The 25,000-nt window shown below is 41.3% G+C and overlaps 1 protein-coding gene across 1 annotated transcript; it reads left to right on the top strand.

Annotated features, from left to right (window-relative positions):
• The first annotated feature begins 4,431 nt into the window (after positions 1 to 4,431).
• On the top strand, positions 4,432 to 24,906 carry LOC143029439 (uncharacterized). Its single transcript, XM_076192085.1, has 3 exons — positions 4,432 to 5,267; positions 21,810 to 22,197; positions 23,650 to 24,906. The coding sequence occupies exons 1-3, from the start codon at positions 4,611 to 4,613 to the stop codon at positions 24,465 to 24,467; spliced, it is 1,863 nt and encodes a 620-aa protein (XP_076048200.1). The 5' UTR covers positions 4,432 to 4,610; the 3' UTR covers positions 24,468 to 24,906.
• The last annotated feature ends 94 nt before the right edge of the window (positions 24,907 to 25,000 follow it).

Here is a 25,000-nt window from a genome sequence, read left to right as displayed (position 1 = left end):
GTAAAACGACACTGCTCCAAAATGTCCTCAATAACATTTACCGCATTCCATGCAGCAGGTACACCTCGCCGGTGGCAGCGATCGAATTGCTATCAATTTGGCCTGTGTGTGTGTGTGTGTGTGTGCGCGCGCGCCCGTGTGTGTGTGTGATTCACCTTGGTCTTTTGGATCACGTGTTGGACTCGTGATCGACAGCTATTTCCCCCCGGAAGAGAGCTCAGAGCTCGTATGACCGATCTATGGGTAATGTTTTGACCTTACACGCACACACACACCCAACTCCTCGCCCACGAGAGTTGGAGTAACGACTCGAAGCGCAGCGATACTGAAATTATTTTCAGCCCTGGGCAGGATTCGAACCCGGACCGACGTAGTGACAGTTTGGGACTCTACCAACCGCGCCACCGAGTGTGTGTGTGTATGTGTGTGTGCGCGTGTGTTTGCCTAACTAGCTATTGTAAAATGTGGATTTACGGGAGAACTGACAGATTGATAACCGGAACTACTGCCACCTGAAGGTTCTCTGTGTAATGAAAGAGCTGACAGTGTGTAAGGGCTAAGGGCTGACAGGGTCCTGACGGAACTGGCACAACTCGAACAAGACCGCCAGGCGACATGATACTGCAGATATCAGCACCACGACCAGGCTCACAAAGTGATGTCAACATTTTCACTCGACCAAGTTGATGACTGACGGCATTTCAACATGACTGACACCTGAGCACCTGACTATACTCGAATCGTGACAAGTATGGCATTTGTCAAACCCTGTAGAAATGACATGTAACGAAATGATCCCCGGAACTCGTCTCACATGCTGACGGTATCCGACAACATACTGACACAGGTAACAGCTGACCGGTACCACTGCGATTATAAGAACATCAAAAGCTGACAGGGCTGACAGTATAACAGGGCTGACGTAGCACTGCTCGGTGGTGGGGGGGGGGGCAGCTGACCCGTTCTTCTGCCGTCAGCAGGAGGATTGGATGAACTGATGCCATAAAACTAAAGAGTAATATGTATCTCGTCTTGGACGTCATTGGTGAGGCCTCGTCGTGCAGAGTTTGTAAGTGCGTGTGTGTGTGTGTGTGTGTGTGTGTGTGTGTGTGTGTGTGTGTGTGTGTGTGTGTGTGTGTGTGCGCGCGCGCGTGTGTGTGTGTGTGTGTGTGTGTGTGTGTGTGTGTGTGTGTGTGTGTGTGTGTGTGTGTGTGTGTGTGTGTGTGTGTGTGTGTGTGTGTGTGTGTGTGTGTGTGTGTGTGTGTGTGTGTGTGTGTGAAAGAGAGAGAGAGAGAGTGAGACACACACACACACACACACACAGAGAGAGAGAGAGAGAGAGAGAGAGAGAGAGAGAGAGAGAGAGAGAGAGAGAGGAGAGGGGAGAGAGAGAGAGATTCACCATGGTCTTGGATCACGTATTGGACTCGTGATCAACAGCTATTTCCCTCTCGGAAGAGAGCTCATGTATGACCGATCTGTGGGTAAAGCTGTGACCTGACACACACACACACACACAACTCCCCGCCCACGAGAGTTGGAGTAACAACCCGCAGCGCAGCGATACTGAAATTATTTCAGCCCTGGGCGCGCGCGCGCGCGCGCGTGCGTGTGTGTGTGTGTGTGTGTGTGTGTGTGTGTGTGTGTGTGTGTGTGTGTGTGTGTGTGTGTGTGTGTGTGTGTGTGTGTGTGTGTGTGTGTGTGTGTGTGTGTGTGTGTGTGTGTGTGTGTGTGTGTGTGTGTGTGTGTGTGTGTGTGTGTGTGTGTGTGTGTGTGTGTGTGTGTGTGTGTGTGTGTGTGTGTGTGTACTGAACCTGATAACATGCAAATGTCTCTGCGGGAAGATCATTCCTCCATAATCGTTTCTGCCCACATCTTGATTAACTTTACGATTGAAGGTTATTTATTGGCGTCGAGCTTAATCATATATGGAAATAACTTCTAGTCGACTGTGATCAATTATCGTGTTTTAGTTTGATGGCTTACCTCTGAAGCAAATGATTGGTCTTGTATCATGTTTATGATTTTTTGTGATTTCGTTTATTCGTTTATTTTTTAACTGAATAATTGTATTTATTTAGTTACCTCTCAATTCACTTGATTATTCGTTCTATCTACTCATCTATCTGTTTAACTATCTACTTGTTTATTCATTTACTTATATATTCATTAATTTACTAATTCTATTTATTAGTTTGTTAGTTTGCTTGCTTGTTTGATTTTTTCTTTAATCTCCCTGATTATTTATTTATCTATTTGTGTATTTATCCATTCATTTACAGACTCATTCATTTATTCATTTACCCTTTTGTCATTTACTTAACTGTATTGATATTTACACCCTCTCCTTTACTCTCACCGTAAGACGAAGTTGGTCACGCGTCCGAGGCGCATGCAACATTTACCCTATATTTTACACCTCGGTCTAGCCGTGTACATACTACTGAATGCTTATATACATATATATATATATATATATATATATATATATATATATATATATATATATATATATATATATATATATATATATATATATGAGAGAGAGAGAAATTCGCTTAGTAACAGTGACATCAATCCAATAATTTTATGACAGTCGCATGCAGGATTCGAACCCACTGCTATCGGCCAATCGTAAGATTACCTTCACAGAGCCTTAGCCCACTTACGAGTGGTCGATAGCAGTGGGTTCGAATCCTGCATGCGACTGTCATAAGATTATCGGATGTATGTATATACATTATATATATATATATACATGTATATATATATATATATATATATATATATATATATATATATATATATATATATATATATATATGTGTGTGTGTGTGTGTGTGTGTATGTGTGTGTGTGTGTGTGTGTGTGTGTGTGTGTGTGTGTGTGTGTGTGTGTGTGTGTGTGTGTGTGTGTGTGTGTGTGTGTGTGTGTGTGTGTGTGTATATATATATATCTGTCGTGAGAATGAATGAGAACCGCACCACGGTAGCTTCGGTGGTAGCACCACCGGTCTATCACATTATTACCACCGTTAATCCACAGAGAACCGCAGATGCGGACCAATCCTTTGTATCCTTTCTACTCTGACCGGGCCAAGGGGCCAAGTAGCAACAGACGCAGTGGCGACTGAGGTGTCTGTCGGGAGTGCACCCCGACCCCTTTTACAGGCACTCGGTCACCTGTGTCTATTTGCTCGCTCCCCTTATCTCACGGGAGCATCTGGTATCGTGGGTGTTATCGTGCCGAGCTTTGTGTCTTCGCAAACATCTTTATCTCTCCGTTTTGATTTCTCAACCCGCTTCAGCACGCTAACACGCTTCGACCCATTCTTCTTGCTTTCGTGTATAACGGACACCGGACGATTTTATCCGAATAACGATCGAATCCCTGTCAGAACAGAGATGGTTTGTTCTATGCAAGGACGCCCACCTCCCTCCGCTGTCGGGGCTAAGATTTATAAAATGTGAATGGAAAACTCTAAACTCTACGTACACTTTTTTATTCTGCTTTGTTATGGACCGAAAGGTCTTTTGTCGGCCTCCAAGTTTTATCACTGTAACTCACTATACCTCAGTGAAAACGTTTTGGAAATTTCGAGCTGATCATCAGCGTATACTCACGTCATATTTTCCTGGCATATTGTACCAAAGCAGTGAGCCTCTCTAATCTATCATCGACATTCTGAACACTCTCATTATTACTGATAACTTACATATGTGTATTGACTGCCGTCAGGCAATTTCACTCACCCTTTCAATGCCACTGGGATCAATACCCGCTTGCGAATTTCATATTAGTTTCAAATCTAACTCAATAGATTTTCTGGGTTTTGCAGGTAACGAAACCCAGAGTCTAGTTCGTGCGAAGCCTATTTTTCATCAAGTCAAAACATACGTACTGAGTAACGCAGAATAAAGTTGTAATATTGTATACCGTCTATTGTAACTGGAGGGAGATTTCGTCGATTCAACATAAATCTTAGGCTTATTATCAGCATTTCTACTGAGGAAAATAATGAAAGAATAATAAACTCGAGATTGTTTTATGTAGTGTTGCATATATCGCCCAAAGTTTTTCCAGTTTGAGAAAGAATATTTGTCACGTATGCAACTGCCTTTACTTCTAACTATATTACAATACCTAATTGTGCTGCTTCATATTTATCTTCATCTTTAGACAATAACTTATATTCCCTCCAGCAAAGTTAATGGCAAGCAGTTTTAACATTTCATTTTTGTGAACAGTGAGTAACTAACGTGTAGACATTAGAAAACGAATCTTCACGCAGTACCTCAAAAAACAATTTCTTTTCTTTTCAGAACGATACCAACTGGACTAGGAGTAACTTCCAGCCAATGAGAGGAGTCACAAACAAAGAGGAGAGCATCCCACTGTACTTCACAGCCTAGATAGCCTACTCTTGTAGGATCCAAAACTGATGGAAATGAGCCACGCTTCCAGGAAGGGGTCCTTATGAAGACCAAGTACAGATACTGATATCGCCTAAGAGGAGAGGTTTTCCCCCATCAGGTCGTTGAAGAGTGACTCAGAGACCGCTGCCACGGGTGCATGCACCATTACCGAGAACTTTGAGGAATTGTGACATCATGCAAGGAGGTGGAAGGACCTCTCCACAAGAATCCTGTACAGCCCCAGAAACCGCTCCTTTATGTATAGTCGGTATTGCAGCAGGTGCCATGGCTCATGAGGGCAGAGGAGACGGAAGAGGAGGAGATGGAGAAGGACGAGAAGAAGGAGGCACAAGTATAGTAGTAGTAGGGGGAGGCGGGGTTGGAGGAGGAGGGAAAAGACCAACAGTGTTTAGCAGTCACACCAACACCGAGGACAGGGGCAACCCTAACACTGGCAACGATGACCTGACCTCGCTTAGTTGGCTTCAGTCCCTTGACCTTATGGGGGGAGTCGTACCACATATCGCCACACCCCCAACCCCACCTGCATCCCCTCCTCCCAGCTCCTTTTTCGACAAAAGAAGAAAAACAGACGGCGTGGATGGCGGCGGGTTCGGTCGATCGTCCTGTTCTGTGGGCTCTGGGACGGCGAACTCGAGGTCGGCGGCTTCGATGCCGCCGAAGGAGCCTGTGGACTATTCCAGGGACGGAAGCGTCAAACCGCCTTTCAGCTACGCGGCGCTGATCGGAATGGCCATGAAGGAGAACCAGAACAAGATGACGCTCTCTGCCATCTATTCTTGGATCCGGGAGAACTTCGTCTACTACAAAACTGCAGATCCTTCGTGGCAGGTGAGTCAACGCCTTTTGGTAAATTGTAAAGGACCCAATCAAATGTCTTAGAGGAATTAAAAACTTACCACAAAACCGGTTGGGAAATGTAAAAGAGAAATATAGAATCTTAGAGATGAGGTTCAAGGCACAAGATGGAATGTTTTTGAACCCGTGTAACTGAAGCCTAGCTGGTCAGGACTTCCCACTATTTACCTCTTTTGAGACGAGGAAATATTTCTTTTCTAGAAACATCATCTTCTTTTATTCCAACAAACCATTTTTATTCTAGGTTCTCCCCTCAGCTGAATAAAGTTGTCTTTCCTTGACGAAGAGAGGGCTTAATAAATATTTTATCGTGTTCAGGGACTTCAAGCAAAGGTTCCATTCATCCCAACATTACAAGATGCTGTTGAGGAACCTTGTATAGTTCGTCACATGTTGAGCGAATCTCTGTCAGTCAGTCTATCTATCAAGCTAACTATCTATCTATCTACCTATATATCTATCTATCTAACTATCTACCTACCTATCTATCTATCTATCTATCTATCTATCTATCTATCTATCTATCTATCTATCTATATCTCGAAGAGAGAATACCGACAACTCTCAATTTCTACTATACCGCCGTTTGTCTACCCTCCTCAAATCTCTCCTTCAACACTTCTGACTTTTCTTCGGTGCAATATTGTCCCTCAGGATGGAAGCGTTGGTTATTAGCGACGAAATACTAATTTTTTTTTCACCGTCCCAACAGCGTTTCATAAAAAATGTATCCTCTTTGTTGTACAGTATTTCCTGTGTTTCAATTCATTCCAGTTTTGTTCTCGGTATTAAAATTATTTTGTCGCACGCTGTGATCCTTCCATCGCTCTGTTCATGGAAGTCTATAATTGACTGCAATGACTGAACCCAAGTCACCACCATGAGTTCTACGTTAATAGCAGAAACGAGCGAAATTCTTGCTTCGCCTTTGTTTTGGCAGAGCCCTGCTGGTCTGAGTACCCGCCGGGTTTGGCTTTTTCATGGCGGAATGTCAGCACCGCGAAGCTCTTTGCTGACCTTTTTCATGACATTTAAGCCATATCCTATTCGCTGCCATGGCTCATAGTTCACATTTTTGTTCTGGGTACCGTCAAGTGATTCTATTCAGCTGAGGAGCAACGACGACTCCTATCTGAAGAAAGAAAGAAAAATTATGTGGCGAGAGCCTTGAGTGGATTGTGCACTGTGCTCAAGGAACCCTTACACAGTGAATACCTGTATATACATATACATATACATATACATATACATATATATATATATATACATATATATATATATACATATATATACATATATATATATATATGTATACATATGTATATATATATATATATATACATATATATATTATATATATATATATATATATTAAAAAATATTACAAAGGAGGAGCATGCCGACATGAGACCTTTTGGTCCTTAGATAGGTCGGATGCGAAAAAATATAATAATGATAAATAAATAAATAAGCATTAAAATTATATAGATAATAATAAATAAAATAAATAAATGCATAGGTATAGTTAAATAATAAACAAACAGGTAAATAGTAAATAATAATAAATTGACAGATAAATAATAATAAATTAAAATCAAGTAAATAATAATAAACAAACAGACAAATAATAACAAACAAATAAACAAATAATATAAAATAAATGGCAGGCATTACAGCATCTTGCTTAGGTGTTTATCTAAACGAATCTTAAAGCTTCGAGCTGAACTACATTGCACTGCCTCTGCAGGAAGTTTATTCCATTCATTAACTATACGGTTGGCGAAGTTGTTTCTACTCACTTCTAAATTAGATTTATTTCCTGACAGTTTGAGACCCTTATTTCTTGTCGGATTCTCATTCAGTGTGAAAATTTTGTTACTCTTGATGGTGTAAATTCCCTTTAGAATGTATGCATGTATGTATGTATGTACGTATGTGTGTATGTATGTATGTATGTATGTATGCATGTATGTATGTATGTATGTATGTATGTATGTATGTATGTATGTATGTATGTATGTATGTATGTATGTATGCATGTATGTATGTATGTATGTATGTATGTATGTATGTATGTATGTATGTATGTATGTATGTATACACACCAAAAGGCTTTTTCACTCTTTCAAAGGGGGTTGTTAAAAAGTCTTGATTGGCTCGTAGAAGATGTCAATCGCCTTTATATCTTTTCTGGGTGGCAACAGTTAGATTTTATTAAAGTAAGAAGATAATCAATTCCCTCGTTCAAAAGAATATGTGAAGGTGCTTTTCGTACTTGTTCGTGCTTCCACTAGGTGATTCTATTCAGCTGAAGTTATTTCGACATCATTGATGTGTCAACGAACCCCTGAACAAGCCCGGTGACGCTCTTCATCTCTGGGAAATAAATCTGGCCAAAATGACTGACAGAAATCTTCATTGATTTTCGATCAGAGAGCAAAATAGTCTCCCAACGGTCTAATATACCGCTGTCTACATGAGACACCGCAAAATGGACAGAGTGTTTTGAGAACCATAACAAAATTTATTTTACCGACTCTACCATATACAGCACATGATGTGATGTAATGTTATGTAATGTGATGTGATATGACGTATATCTCATCAACACTGCCCAAAATTGCTGTATGACGTCATGTGGGTGCATCGAATGTCAGCCAGCCAATCAGCGGGCACTAAGCAACGGGGTAGTGGGGGGGATTAAGCGCGTGGGCCAATGAAGGCTATGACTGGTCTATGACGTCGACAATCACACATTAGCAGACCTCTTTCTTTGATATATATGTATATATATATATATATATATATATATATATATATATATATATATATATATATATATATATGAGAGACTGGGTGGAGGAAGAATAAGCGAAGATGGGCTGGAACTTTTATTGCTTATACGTTTCGACCGACTCGGTCTTCTTCAGTAAGCTGTCTACAAACAGTTGGACCACATATATATACATCCGAGGATGGGAACAAGGACAGGTCACCCCGCCGGCTGTTTGGGGATTCCCTTTCCCGTATCAAGCATACGTTTCCCAATTGTATTTATAATTAATCTACTTGTTGCCTCTGACAAACAAACAAAACCTTCCCTGTCATTGATGTTTTCATAATAATTAATGTAGGCAGCTTCAACAGTCTTCCTCATGTCTCTCCTTAATCCCGTGTGTAGAACCTCGACTCCATCCCAGTGGGGCAAATGTCCAGACCGATCAGCATGTTGGACGAGTGAGTTAGAAGTCCTGTGTGACCTCAAGTCTCTTTTGTGCTCAGCTACGCGTTTCTCGACGCCTCGACCTGACTCACCGTAATATGAAGATGAACAACTACCGCAAGGAATGCGATAGATGGTACTGAGGGCGTTTTGGGACAGTCCTTTTATATTCTTGGTCTTGACCATTTTTCCAATTTTGGAATTGGACGTCCTTGCTATTTTTATCCCACTCTTCCCAAGAAATCTGTCTATGCCTTCAGTTTTTCTAGAGTTAGGAACCGAAATATACCGTACCTTATTATCCTCGGACGACTGGACATTTGGTCTCATGAAAATGTTCCTAGCCACTCCTTTCAGCTTACTGAAGAAGACCGAGTCGGTCGAAACGTATAAGCAATAAAAAGTTCCAGCCCATCTTCGCTTATTCTTCCTCCACCCAGTCTCTCATCTGTCTAAACCATTCATCATATATATATATATATATATATATATATATAATATATATGTATATATATATATATCTATATATGTATATATATATGTATGTATATCTATATATGTATATATATATATATGTATGTATATATAATATATATATATATGTATATATATATATATATGTATGTATGTATATATATATATATATATATATATATATATATATATATAATCAATTTTGATAACTTTTGAATTTTAATTTTGACAAGAAAAAAAGTGGGGGGTCGCCGTTAGGTCTGCTTCATCGCACAGTATTTCCTCAACGCGAACAATACAGTAAAAATAGTTTCCCCTATTGGCCAGACTTGAAAGTCAAGGTTGTGAGTTAACAATCACTACTAGGAGTCGGGCAGAAGTGGGGGATTCAAACCCACAACTAAGCAAATGCGAGACCAGCACGCTTCCGATTATGTCACCATTAAGCCAAGAGTCTCCAACTTTCGAAACGCAAACGTTTATCAGAACATCAGAAAGTTCGTCTGGAATCCAGGATTTTTCAAATTTCGGAACTTTTCGTATCAATTATATACTGAAGTTTGCGACTTTCCGAGCTTACCAGTAGGAGAGGGACAGGCTATTGATTAAAGGTATTCCAGTATGATATATTTAGTTCGATCCCAAACGTCGGACACTGCCCTGGAATATGTATAAAACCCCAGTCATACCATCACGGTTCTCGTCAAATGTTGTGAATTTGAAAAGCTGCAAGATGGCTTCGTTTACAGCATTCTAGACTTCACAAAGGACAATTCAACAATGTGTCTAATATTCGTCTAGATTTAACTTTTCTTAGTTCGTCCTTCAGCTTCTCAACATTTGGAGATTCGAAAAATAAAAGAAAAATGCAAACGAAGTCGTCTCTACTCAAACTGTATGTATGTATGTATGTGTTACCCAGACATACCAAAATAACCCAGATTATCTAGACCAGTGGTTTTTAACCTGTGGGGAATTCCCCACTGGTGGGGAATGGCGGAGTTGCCAAGTGGGGAATGGCCGGTAGGACAGAATAACCAGTTTTTTGTTTTGTTTTTTTAATGGATGTGTTTTTTTTCTGGTGTCTTCTTGTTATCACCGATGCTGTGGTGGGAAATGGAGAGTTGGCTCACTAAAAAGTGGGGAATTGGAGAAAAAAGGTTAAGAACCCATGATCTAGACTATGAATCCTTTTCATTGCCATGCGTACGTTGAGAACCAGGTTAAGTCGCATTCACTGAGGATCACATTCAGTTCTGAATGGAATCTGGATCACTCAATACATCATTCAGAACCGGGCCACCACCTGGTGTTTGTTACAGTACCTGTAGTAAGGTTTCTCAACCTGTTGTTTAATGTATCCAAGACTTATGTACTGCTGTCCTTTAGCCTCCTGGGATTCCTCGGGCGTCCACTAAAGTAAATACCACAAGATTTATGTCTGTGACCTTATTCGTGAGACTCTGACGGAGCCTATACAAGGTCGAAAAATACTAGACTCTACAGAAAACGCTTTTAAGTCAATACAGTTAAAACCACAAACAAACAAAAATATACCTTGACCACAAATCTAGGTTGTTTTACTGTAGTATGGGATTCACAATATTAAAAGAATTCATAGTTACTTGTTTACCTGGTAATTCCCGAGAAAGTTATTCTCGCTTAAACGTCCTCACGTGCAAAATGAATAAGGAGGGAATGCGTACAGTCATCCAAAAGGAGCTGGTGGTGAGGAGTCTACGGGTGCATAGCCAAGGCCGAAGTCGTCACCTTAGCTGTATGCGCTTGGATTGTTTAGGCAGGTAACAGTCACTCCTGAGAATCGGAGAGAAGCGCAGGATTCGAACCCACAATTAAGCAAATATGAGACCCGCTACAAGGAAACTAATTTTAGAAAGAAAATCAGCATAGGAAAGGTTAAGGATAATAATAAGAAATTTCAGTCAGAAATTGAAAATAGATTCGAAGCTCTAAGAACTAACAAGGACACCGTGGAAGATACTAATTGGAATTTAGTGAATATCATTAGGGAATCGGCAGCGAAAGTAGGAAGTACAAAAAACATTAGAGAAAACAAATACACCAAAGCTATAAATGACTTAATTGAAAGAAGAAGGACCATGCAGATTAAAAGCAGGAAAGACGAAATAGAAAGAATAGAACTAAACAAGCTTATCAACAAAAGGCAGAGATTAGAGAAAAGAAAGAGAAAAATGGATGAAATAGAGGAAACTATTCAGAAAGGTAAAATCATTAAAGGGATCGAGCGCAGACATGCTTTAGGAAGACAGCAAATGATATGTTTGAAAGATAGAAATGGAGAAATCATTAGATGCAGGGACAGAATGGTAAAAAGAGTAGAAGAATTTTACCAAGAGCTTTACTTGTCGAAGACCGTCGTTGAGCCAGTAAATTCATGTGTAGACGTTAGTAGTGTACCAGAGATTACAAAGGAAGGAGTAGAATTTGCGCTAAAACTACGAAACGAGGAAAAGCACCTGGGGAAGATGGTATATCGATAGATCTGTTGAAAGACGCAGGTGAATTAGTTCATATTAAATTAGCTGAGTTGACTCGGTAGAACAAATAGCAATACTAAACTCGCTACGCAGGCAGGGTACAAACGAACAGATCATAAGGGTTTTAGAAAAGATTTATTCGAAAGGTACCGCTATAGATCGACTACATAAAGATACAGAAAAGATCAAGATAGAGAAATGAGTACGGTAAGGCGATACAATTTCTCCGAAACTATTTACAGTTTGTTTGGAAGATATTTTCAGAAGATTGAGTTGAGAAAAGAAAGGTTTAAAGATTAATGGCGAATATTTGAACTACCTAAGATTTGCAGATGACATTATTCTTATTTCAGAAAGAGCAGAAGACTTGCAAGATATGTTGAGTGATCTAAACAAGGAAAGTCTCAAAGTGGGTTTGAAAATGAATAATAGTAAAACCAAAGTAATGTTTAACACGAAAGTTCAAAGTAAAAAGATTATAATTGATGGTGAGAGTCTTGAAGAAGTTGAAGAGTATAATTACTAAGGGCATATGGTGAAAGTGACGAAAGATCATGATAATTAAATAAAAAGACGCATTACAATTGGTTGGAAAGTGTTTGGTAAGTATAATAAAATCCTGAGAGGCTCTCTACCTTTATGTTTGAAACGTAAAGTTTACAACCAATGCATTCTGCCAGCAATAATCTACGGGTGTGAAACTTGGAAACTAACGAAGGCGATGGAAACAAAACTAAGGACTGCACAGAGGAGAGTGGACAGATCAATGATTGGAATAACGCTGAGAGACCGAAAGAGAGCAAGTTGGGTGAGAGAGCAGACTAGAGTGAAAGATACTGTGGAGGCGGTTAAAGAGAGGAAGTGGAATTGGGCAGGTAAGTTAGTGCGAACGACTGATGAAGCAAATGTGTTACTGAGTGGACGCCGCGAGACGGAGAAGCGTGGAAGAGGGAGACTAGACAGAAGGTGGAGAGACGAGTTTGAGAAGTTTGCAAGAGTGACGTGGTAGAAGATGGCGTGGCCGTGTGAAATATGGAATGCTATGAAGGAGGCCTTTGTTCAGCAGTGGACTCAGGATAGCTGATTTGATTGATTGACCGCTGCAATAAATAAATAAACTGGTTTTACTTCTGCAATCAGAATATGAACAGAGGGTACTTGTGTAACAAGTATTTTATCAGAAATGACTCGCACATCTATCCGTAGGGACAACATCGTAACAAAGAAGTTGAGTCATACAGGTCTTCAAAGAGAGGCATTAGGGGACAGCAGGACCAAGGGATCGTACAAGTTAAAGGTTGTCTACAATCTCTTTTGTCTGAAAATTAGTTCCCAATCATAAACTAATGCCGCGTGACTCTGGTCCGTAGGGATGTTACTAAAGCCTCTAAAGTGATAACTAAATACAACCTATTCAGCCAACACCCCATACGGGGTACTGCAGCAAGGAAACAAAAGGAGCATACAACTGAAACAAGAAAACAAACAAAAAGCAGAATACTGCACAGTAGAAGCGAGTAAGCGTGCACGCGATGCTCGATGAGACTGCCTAAATAAATAAATGCTTTTGTCACTATTGTTTGATCAGTACAGGTTCTTCCACTCAGTAACACATTTGCTCCATCGTTCATCAGCCGTACACAAACCACGAGCCATGAAAGGGGGTTCGGATCGGCCGATCGAGACCCCGTTTAGATTAAGAAGGGTCTACCAGTTTGAACACAGAGAGGATCAAAAGAATACGTATCTGTAATAATTAATAGGTTCATCAGTGGCCACTATCTACTTCGGAGTATCCACGTAGTCCAACGCTACACTCCCTGCCAGTTCCGCTTGCTAGCCGCACTAAACGCTATCTGTGAATCGCGATACAAGAGGAACAGTGGTGGCGGTGGTGACGCTACAAAAATCTCGATCGTTTCCAACGCTCCACAATTCAGGTCATCGTTCCCGACGTCCACCCTCAGACACATCAGCAACCTCATGGATGAGAGCTTGACGGTCCTGGCGTAAAATTTGTGCAGTTTGTTTGTTTTATTTATTTATCTATATATTATGTTTTACTTCTTTATTGAGGAGAGGGGAGCTGTGCTCGGTGAGCCCCGTCCTGATTCTTCGTCGTCCTTTAGTGATATTCTGTTCCTCGAAAACGCGCGAGTATTTCTTCCGCACTGAATATGTCCAGCCATATATATGTACTGTTTATCAATCATTCAGCCATCCTGAGTCTACTGCTGAACAATGGCTTCTTTCATAGCATTCCACGACCGCGCCAACCTCTGCCACGTCACCCCTGAAAGCTTCTCTATCTCGTCTCTCCACATTCTGTCTAGTCTTCCTCTTCCACGCTTCCTTTCTCGTGGCGTCCACTCAGTAACACACTTGCTCCATCGCTCATCAGTGGTTCGCGTTAACTTACCTGCCCAATTCCACTTCCTCTCTTTTACCTCCTCCACAATATATTTTACTCCACTCAACTCTCTTACCCAACTTACTCTCTTTCGGTCTCTCTGCGTTATTCCCATCACTGATCTCTCCATTCTCCTCCCGTTCATTCCTTAGTTTTGTCTCCATCACCTTTGTCAGTTTCTAAGCCTCACACACATAAATTATTTACTGTTGGCAGAATGGATTGATTGTAAACTTTACGTTTCAAACACAAAAGTAGAGAGCCTCTCATGATATTATTATACTTACCAAACATTTTCCAACCAATTTTAATAAGCCTTTTTATTCCATTATCATGATCTTTAGTCATTTTCACCGTCTGGCCTAAATAAATAATCATAGTCTTCAACTTCTTCAAGACTCTCACCATCAGCTATAATCTCTTTACTTTGAATTTTCTTGTTGAACTATTTTGATTTTACTCTTATTTCATTTTCAAACTTGATATGAGACTTTCTTTGTTGAGATCACTCAGCATATCCTGCAAGTCTGCTGCTCTTTCTGAAATAAGAATAATGTCCTCCGCAAAGCTAAGGGAGTTTAAATATTTGCCATTAATCTTCACACCATTTTCTTCTCAACTCAACCTTCTGAAAATCACTTCCAACCAAACTGTAAATTATTTGAGTGAAACTGTATCGCCTTGTTGTACTCCTTTCTCGATATTTATATATAATGCACCTTTTTGTAGTCGAATTACAACGGTACCTTTCGTATCCTGCTTGAGTAGCGAGTTTAGTACTGATATTTGTTTTACTGAGTCAATGACCTCGTGATCTACAAAAGCTAAACAAAGAGGTATATTGTGTTCTACCGTTTTCTCGATTACTTGATTCATCGCCTGCGAATAATCTAAAGTTGAATATCACTTCTAAATCCTGCCTGTTTTCTTAGTTGGATTCCATCTAAAGCTTGACTCAGCCTATTTGTAAGGATCGTGCAGAATATTGTATATAAATTTGATAGCAAGCTGATCGGTCGATAATTACTAAGGTCCTTCTGGTTTCCTTTTTTACGAAGCAAAATGACAATGACATTGCACCAGGATTCAGGAACTCATTCTTGATGTAATCACTGGGTGTACAATTGAGTTAATTTACAACGAACTTCTTTACACACACACACACACACACACACACACACACACACACACACACACACACACACACACACACACTTCCAGCCTGCTGTCACTCTCTCCCCTTGTACATCTTATCGCCTTACTTTTACCCACATTTATTTATATGCATACATACATACATGCATACATACATACATACATACAAAGAAACATACATACATATATAATACATACATACATACACACACATACATACATACATACATACATACATACATACATACATACGTACGTACGTACATACATGTATACATACATACATACATACATATATACATACATACATACATACATACATATATACATACATACATGCATACATACACACATACATACATACATACATACATACATACATACATACATACATACATACATACATACATACATACATACATACATACATACATACATACATACATACATACATACATACATGTGGTAGGTCTAGCTAGTCAGGTGAAGTGGGTATTATGTTTTCAGAATCCGTTCTGGGAAGAGCCCTTCTGTTGTTCGGCAGAGTTTTGGGAGGCATCAGTTGGATGTTGATGGAAGGGTGCTCCTGGGAAATATAGACCACTTTCACCGTGGAGGGGCGTAGGGATTTGCTTTCCTTGAAGATGACTTCAGAGTTCGGTTCTAGTGAGATTGATGAGTTTTCCTTTCGTATGATATTTGGTAACATCGTTTTGTAGATGAAACGAAAGTCTTTTAGAAAGGGTAGTCAAAGTTCTGCCGATGTGTTTAGTGGTGTGGTTTTCAAAATCATCGGCAGTACATGAATATTCATACACAACGTTAATTTCCTGAAATTAATCACTAGATGAGAGGCAGCTCTTTTCGACCACCAAACTTTCTTTCTATAAAAAGAATGATTTTGAAGTCGAGGTTGTTGGAAAATATGTTGTTTCTAATTATATTCCTCGGGACCGTCTAGTCTTATGTATCCTGTGTTCATTCGTCCTTCATAATACAGGTCGACTGTCAATGTTTTCTCTTTGGCTGCGGGGTGCTGTCGGACAAACGACTCGATTTATCAATGTGGATATCCGTTCTCGTTAACCAACATCGCTGTGACTCTTTTGAATTCATTAATGAGAATGTGGATTGGTTTACCCGACAGCATCCCGCAGCCAGAGAATAAACATCTCATTTGCGCGCCCTAACACCTTCCCAGGAAGGTATCGCTCGTAAGATTGAAAAGATTCAGCACAAAATGATGTCGACTTCCTATCTTCATCTATCCAATGTGTGTATGTATGTATGTATGTTTGTATGAATGAATGTATGTATGTATGTATATATGTATTTAAGTATGCATGTATGTATGTATATATGTATGTATGTATGCATGTATGCATATATGCATGTATGTATGTATGTATGTATGTATGTATGTATGTATGTATGTATGTATGTATGTATGAATGTATGTATGTATGTATGTATGTATGTATGTATGTATGTATGTATGTATGTATGTATGTATGTATGTATGTATGAATGTATGTATGTATGTATGTATGTATGTATGTATGTATGTATGTATGTATGTATGTATGTATGAATGTATGAATGTATGTATGTATGTATGTATGTATGTATGTATGTATGTATGTATGTATGTATGTATGTATGTATGTATGTATGTATGTATGTATGTAAGTATGCATGTGTGTATTTATGTATGTAATCCTATGTATCAATCTGTATATGTATGCATGAATCCGTGTATATTTTTGTATATGCATGCATTAAGCATGTGATGTAAACATGCACTTATCTGCCTACAATATGTACAAACAGTATACATACACAATATACATGTCTATGAATATCTATAACTCGTTTCTGGAGAACCTTCGTGCATGGAGTGGAAGTTCACCATGATGGCGGTATAGCCTCACTCTTTTGTTGGTCCTTCTTCCTTCCTTCCTTCCCGCTCTGCACTGCTCCTGGCGGCAGCGTCGGCGGCCCAAATACCTTTACCAATCAATACGGGCGCTGTTGTGTGCCCAGACTAACCACCAGCGTCCCCACCACCGACCTCATACCGCCAGTGTCAGAGCTACTAGACCTTTCTTCAACACCGTGGCCTATTCTTATTGTCTATGTCTTTCCTTGTTCGTGGTGGCTTGTGCCACATAGTTTTATCCAGCCGATCATCTTGCCTCAGATGTAGTTTTGATCAATCGTCACCCTAACCCTAACTTCAGGATTGAATAAAGTCTTCGACTGGATAATATTCATAGTTTGTCATTATATTAAAGGGACATGCCATGTTTACCCTTCCCAAAACTACATCTCTTCTTTATTTACTCTTGTCTGTAACTGACGAAGACGTTTTTTATGTCAAGCTTTTGAATGATGGGTCCACAGGTCATATCTTCTCAGGTACAAAGTTCCTCCGCATTCTCCATTATCGTCTTGGTATTCATCCGTTCAGGGATAACGTGGTCTTCCATGTGTACTTTGGCTGTTGTAAGGAGAGTTCATTCATCTAAAGAAAACTTTCTCACTAATCACACGATCGAAAGCCATTTTGAGACACCTGCGAATAGTAGTGATTGTTCTTAAGTATTTTCTTTAGCTATCGCTAAGCAATTTTTTCAACTGAGGGAAATCTCTACTGTCGCTAAGTGATTAGCACCAATGGATGCTTCTTTCCATTAGAAATCTAAGATTCTGAAATCGCTAGTATTCGGAACAAAAGATTCTTTCAAATACATGACAGAATATTAGTTCTTCTGGCACCAGAGATTTTCTAGATTTTAGAAGTTATTGTTACAAGTATTAGATATTTTTAAGTTTTTGAGATTCTCAAGGGCGTGCCTTGATTAATCCATACACGATGGTGATTATTCCTCTTCAACTGTGGGAAACTCCAACGTCCAAGTGGATCGAGTGGGATGGGAGTGGTATCCTCAGATGTATTTATTCTGGCCGCCATTTGGCGATTTTATTCATCTAGAAAAGTTCCCTCTGTGCCTGTAGGTTTATTGTGTTTGTATCTCTCCTCTGGTTTCACTTAGTTCAATAAAATCACTCGGTGGTAAACAAAATAATCATACAAGTCCATATAAACATTCAAATTGTCTGATCCGTGGAAATGGCCAATAACATGACGCCTTTATGTAATTTATTCTGATCAATATCAGTCAATCTTATTCGGCCGAAACAATAGACTCAGGACAAAAGAGGGGACTCAACCGACCAATCGAGCCCCCCCCCTTCTCCCCGATTCTGCCCTCTTAGCTGAATTCCTTCTTGTCTTCCTTCCCCTTAACCATACATGCATTCCTCCGTGAGTGAACCACAGGGACACTTCCTTCCCTAAGACACACATTGAACAATCTTACCAGTCAATCTAATATCATTATCCCACCCCTTTCTATACATTACACGTGACGTCCATTCAATCCAAGCATCTTTCCAGTTTCCATCTCTTTCAATATTATTTGTACCTCATCTTTTGAAACAGCCCTATCATTCCCTTCACTCGTCACCGTACCTCCCACCGACACAATGAAAATATTACTGTCCTCTACAATCAATAATTCCTTGAAGTACCTCACCCATCTCACTCTCACAGCTTTCTCTTCCATTAGCAATTGTCCATCTTTAGAGCTAAGGCTGGACCCTCGACTCAGCAACTACTTTGACGAGCTAGATTAGACGGGGTGTGAAAGTCGGCCTTTTTATCCCGTAGATTTTTTATTTTTTTTTTTTTTTTTTTTTTTTTTTTTTTTTTTTTTTTTTTCCATAGTCATGTAGGTCATTCTCTGCCGCAGGAATATATATTCACCATGTCCATATTCACATACATACAAAAGTACACATGCATAAACATACATACGAACACATAAATACACATGGGGCCTCAAAAGCATAGCTCTTATTCTGTATATTACATACATATACCAAGGGCTTTTCCCCCTTACAAGGGAGGTAGCCAAGAAAACAAAGGCACAAAGCCACCCCCGCCCACTCCATCCCCACACACTCCACTCCTTTCCACCCTCTCCCTCCCTCTTATCTTGGCTCCTCCTGGATGACAGGTCATCCCTGCATCTCGCCCACTACACTGAGTCAGAAGCAGCGTCGCAAGACAGCACATCCACACCAAGGCCGCTTCATTAAATCGGCGACCCCCCCTCTCTCTGCCCCCTCATGCAGGGATGGAGAAGACGGGGAGAAATCCCTTCGGGCTGCGTCAATTTATTTTTCACACATACTCCCACACACCCCATCCCCCACCCACTCCCCCTCATGCATCACAGCATCATCCATACACAACCATTCTCCATTCACCCCTATTTTCTCTCTTCTTCCTTCCTCAACAGACGTTTCCCTCTCTCCTAATGCCCCTTTTACCCCATCCATCCATCTCATCCTTGGTCGCCCCCTCATGTTCACTCCTTCTACCTCTGCCTTCTACACATCTTTCACTAATCTTTCTTCACTCATTCTTCTCATGTGTCAAAACCATCCTAATACTCTTTCATCAACCCTGTCTCCCAGCTCCCTTTCCATCCCCGTTCTCTTCCTCACGTCCTCGTTTCTCACTCTATCCAGATTAGTAACCTTTTTCATACTTCTCAGGCTCCTTATCTTAAACATAGTCAAACTCCTCCTCTATTCCTCTCTTAGATTCTATGTTCCTGCCCCATACAGTGCTGTTGACACAATCACTCCTTCATACAATCTCCTCTTAGCATCCATTCCCAAATGTCTATTTCTCATTACACTTTTTAATTCCGCATGGCATTTACTTCCTTCTCTCAATCTACATTCTACCTCCACCTCCACTCCTCTCCCGCCACATTCGCATCCAAATATCTAAAACTGTCCACTTCCTCCAGTCTCTCTCTCTTAATACTCACTTCCAGTCTGCTGCCACTTTCTCCCCTTCTACATCTTATCACCTTACATTTACCCACATTTATCTTCAACTTCCTTCTTTCTCACACCTTCCTAAACTCTGTCACTAACTTCCTCAGTTCCTCCTCTGATCCTTCCACAAGCGGAGTGTCGTCAGCAAACAAGAACTTGCTTACCTTCCACTTTTCTCCATTTTCTTTAACCATCTCCAACCCCTGACCCATTACCCTGGCATTTACTTCTTACACCACTCCATGCATGTATAGATTGAACAGCCAATGCGATATAACACATCCCTGGCAAAGCCCCACCTTTACCTCAAACCACTCACTCTCTCCATTTTTTATTCTAACAAAAGCTCTACTACTCTTGTAAAAATTATTGACTGCTCTTAAAGACTTTCCTGCTATCCCATATATCTGCAATCTCCCCTACAGTACCCTCCTGTCCACCTTGCCATAAGCCTTTTCCAAATCCATAAAACCACAAAAAATATCCTTACCTTTTCCTAAACCTTTCTCACATATCTGTCTTACCACAAAAATCTGATCTACGCAACCCCTACCTGTGCTAAACCCACACTGTTCTTCACCAATTACTCCCTCTATTCCTCTCCTAATCCTCTCAATCAAGATCCTTCCATAACCCTTCCCAACTACACTTAAACTGATTCCTCTGAAACTACTTCACTCACACTTGTCCCCTTTTCTCTTGTAAAGTGGAAATATACAGGCACTCCTCCAGTCCTCCGTCACTCTACCCTCTCTCAAACAAACATTAAATAAGCTCACCAGCCAGTCCACCGTCACTGTACCTCATTTTTAGATATTCTGCATGACACCCATCCAACCCAAATACCTTACTTTCTCTCATCATCTTAACAACTGCCTTCACCTCATCTTTCCTTTTTTCTCCGCCATTTTCCTCACTCATCACTGTCATTTTCTTAGCATTTTCCACATCAACTACCTTTCCTTCCCTATCCTCCTTCACATTTAGCAACTCCCTAAAATACTCTGCCCATCTTCCTCTTACTGTCGTCTCTTCCATTATAATTTCTTTATCTACACCTTTTACCATTTCTTCTCTACTTTATGCGCCTCCTCTTCCTCTCTTAATTTCTTTCCAAAAACATTTTTTATTACTTTCAAAATTTTCTATCATACTCTTACCCCAGTTCATATCTGGCCTCCCCTTTGCCTCCTTTATCTTATGCTTTACTCTCTTCCCTTTCCTTTGTACCTCTCATATGATTCTCTCGTCCTATTTTATAACCAATCTGTATGTTACAATTAGATAAAATGCATGCAAAGACAGTGTTAGTACGTAAATTTTATTGTTTGTCAGTCAATAAATTTGAAGGTCTCTTTGTGAATATAGTGTGTATTTTTATAGTGCGTTTTTTTTTTTTTTTTTTTAATGGCTGAAAGACAGCTATGATCGTTCCTCCTGGATGGCTAACCATTAATCGAGCATAGCTCTCTTCCATGAATTTGTTTGAACACAAGAAATGAGCCCAGAGAAGACTGCTAAACCCAATCCGAGATACATAGACACAATGACAATAGGAACGAATGTTAACAAGCTGAGAGCAATGGCCTGATTTCCATGTCTTAAAACCTTCTTTAACTATGTCACCTATAACTTTCTTCTGGCGGTTTCATTCAGCTATGATAAATATATCTTGTTACTAAAGATACATTTAAATTTCTGGGTACTTCACTTGATTTGTATGCTCATTCTACCTGCCGCCAAATGATCTTATTCATCTGGGATGGGAGACAAATAGTTGTGTCAGGACGTTATCATCTACTTACATATTTTTGCAGAACTCGATTCGCCACAACCTGTCGCTGAACAAGTGCTTCCTCAAGGTGCCGCGCAGCAAAGACGAGCCAGGAAAGGGTGGTTTCTGGCGCCTTGACCCTGAGTACGCAGACTCTCTCGTTGACGGGGTTTTCAAGAAGCGACGAGCCTCCAAGCCCACCCCTCCACCCGCGGCAAAGGGCAGGAAAATCAACAAACGCCTGCCTCAGTTACAGCAAAGACAGCAGCAGCAACCTCAACTCGCCAAGTTATTGCAGCAGCAGTTGCAGCAGAACCCGGGCCAGGAGCCTGTGAAGACGAAAGTGGTGGTGCAGCCCGTGCAAGCCGCCTTCATGCCCCCACCCACCAACAAACCTCCTCCCATCGAAAGTATCTTCCTCCGGTCTAGTGGTGAGTTTTAGGCCTTTGAATATATTCTCGACCTGTATGTCTATTCTGTCTGCTGCCAGGCAATCTTATTCACCTGAGGGGAGAGCGCCTGGTGTCTATGAGCTCAACTATTTTTTACCATGTATATATGCTTCCCCTGTGGACAGTATGTCACAGGTGGATATCTATTACCCTTTTCGGCTACCGCCAGACTCCCATTCCTTGGTTTCAGATGACAATAAAAAGATCATACGACAGAAGTAACTGATACACCAGATTCTCTGGGTGCTTTTGAGAGGGGTAGGGGACGCAATTTACAAGTTCTCCCCAATTTATTGCTGAACGACTTTATTCAGCTAAAGAGAACGACCTTCGAACGAAACAGGGATTCTGCTGATCAAGACCCCATTTCCGTCCTATTCTTGACCTTCACCTGATGAAAAACTGTCACATGATAAAATAGTCTCTATAAAGGGCATTATCGGGTCGATGTGGTGGGTACGAGTAACGTTGTCCGAAACCCTCCCTAAAGATTCAGACTGAAGAAGTCTAGCCGGAGAAGTGGAGGGACTTGTGTCAGGGATTCTAGCAACAAGGTATCGGCATGATTTTAATCTACATATTTCAGAATGTTGCTCAAAGGCAATAAAAGACAAGAAACAAAAAACCCATAGAAGAGCACTCCAGAAAAAAATAACGAAGAGCACACTTAATCGAAGTCAAATGCCATTATAGGGGAAGGGGTGTCTTGAAATTCCCTATTTGTAAGAACCAATATCATTCTGAGCTGAGCAGAACGTTTGATTGGAACGAAATTCACTGAGTGTCACTGCATTACGTAAAGATGACAGAAACTCCGAACCATCTCATGATATGATATATGACACAAGATTTCTTTTTCTTTCGTAGGTCGGCACTAGCCAAGCGGTTTGAACATAATTTAAGAAGCCAATTGCCCATAAAATGGTCAAAGTAGACACCATGTGAGGATGGAGCCTTTATCAAATGTAGAAGGTTTCACTTGTTGGTTTTTTAGGTACGCAAGTACTGAGGAATTTAAAAGCTTTAACAAGCAAAACGTTTTACATATAATCAAGGTTCTATCCTCACAAGATGTCTACTCTGACCAGATTTGAACATCTTCGTCACTGTAGTGCACTTTGTAGATTTTATCATGGAACGTGCCAGACAATTTTCCCATATTTGGGAGTCGGATTCTTCCCCCCCCCCCATCCCCCCCCCACACCCACCCTTTCTCCCCGTCTTCTGAACGGGGTTTTAGTCGATCACAGCTCTGTTCAGGCCGGGACCCAACCCTCAGCTCAGCAATATTTGGCGTCTGCCAGAACAAAATCTAAAAAGCGCTTCACAGCAATGAACGTTTTAACGACTTTTTTTTTGTTTTTCTTTTTGGTATCATGAACAAAAATAAGTCTCCCTTGCCTTCACTGAATACCTTTCTTCTCCCAACAGGAAACGACCTCATCAAGACATCAGAAGATAAATCGGACGAGCTCAAGGGTGAAATGGTGTGGTCGGCCATTCTCCCGGAGGAGGGTGCCATCGGCTGCCCAGGCGATGTGATGGCGGCGAGTGAGGAAGACGTGACTTGGCGGTACCGCACGGAGGAACTTGTCACTGACCTGGCGCAATCTGGCGACCCTTCCACCTACCACAACGACACGGTGGTCACTACCTCGCTCCTCGAGAACGCTGATCTCGTGCACACCCTCGTCGCCACGTCTTGCGCAACGCAGATCCAGAGCCACACCACCACTGCCAGCTCCATCATGCTCCCGAGTCTCGACTTCAGCCCCGTCTCCCTAGGTGTCGAAGAGGACCTCTTCACGAGTCCCGAGTACTCGGAAGCCTCGAACGACTCCCCAGACACGCTCACCTCCACCTTGGAGTTCGCGACGGCTTGCGGCGGGGGCAGTCGCGGCGGCGGCGGAGATGGCAGCGGCAATGGTGAAGGTGGCGCTGGCGGAGGTAACGTTGAGAATAGCACGGTTCTGGAACCTAGCGACTGGACCAAATACGGCTGCTGTGACCTGCCCTCCATCTCTAGTTTCAGCTCCGTGGCCCAACTGACGACGCTCGAGCCTTCGCCTTTGACGACCTCCTCGATCTCCTCGATCTCTTCGATCTCCTCAATCTCCTCCTCCACCTGCCCGGTCGTGGTTCAAGACGCGCATGGTTTTCCCGAACACACGTGGGACGAGAGCAAAACCCTCTCCCTCCTCGATGCCAACCTCGATCTCGAAAACCTCATCGATCTAGACGTCCTTTGAGAGTTAGCCAGGGACTAAGTCTGCCCCTCAACCCCGCACGCACTCCTTGCGTTGTCTTCACCCCTTCCGCCTGTCTTTGGTCACTCCTCTCCGATCTGGAACAGAGCAACTTCGACAGGAGGACTGTAACACAGAACAGCTGCAAGACAGGGTCGTGATCATTGGCTGCAGCTAGAGGTTGAGGAGCCTGCTCAGCTCAGTTCAGTTCTGCTTAGCGGCAGAGGGACAAGCCAGCCCCTACCGTCACATCGAACCCTGCCTCTGAACAGTTGACATCCTAACGGAACAGTTTATGTTCTGCATTTTTAATCTGATCCGTTTCATTTCAACATGTTATCTTAAGCATGTGACATGATTGTAAATACTAATCCACAGGAAGTTTGAACTAGTCTAATACTAAGTTTGAGTGAGTGTAAGGTGACGAAATAGAGTAAATTAGTAGATGTATCCAAGATGAGAGATCATCATATCGTCTAAACAGAACAAACTGCGAAACAACGCTGACCGTAATGCCCAAATGTCATGAAGAAAAA

The sequence above is a fragment of the Oratosquilla oratoria genome, chromosome 11 (genome assembly GCF_046742065.1).
Source record: "Oratosquilla oratoria isolate Oo_2021 chromosome 11, ASM4674206v1, whole genome shotgun sequence".
Taxonomy (NCBI): Eukaryota; Metazoa; Arthropoda; class Malacostraca; order Stomatopoda; family Squillidae; genus Oratosquilla; species Oratosquilla oratoria.
This window is presented reverse-complemented; position numbering and strand designations above follow the sequence as displayed.

Bases quoted from the DNA above. Each gene is read 5' to 3' on its own strand.
- LOC143029439 (XM_076192085.1), top strand. From the start codon at position 4,611: ATGCAAGGAGGTGGAAGGACCTCTCCACAAGAATCCTGTACAGCCCCA. The intron at 5,268-21,809 runs GTGAGTCAACGC...ATATTTTTGCAG, and splicing joins CTGCAGATCCTTCGTGGCAG to AACTCGATTCGCCACAACCT. The intron at 22,198-23,649 runs GTGAGTTTTAGG...TTCTCCCAACAG, and splicing joins TATCTTCCTCCGGTCTAGTG to GAAACGACCTCATCAAGACA.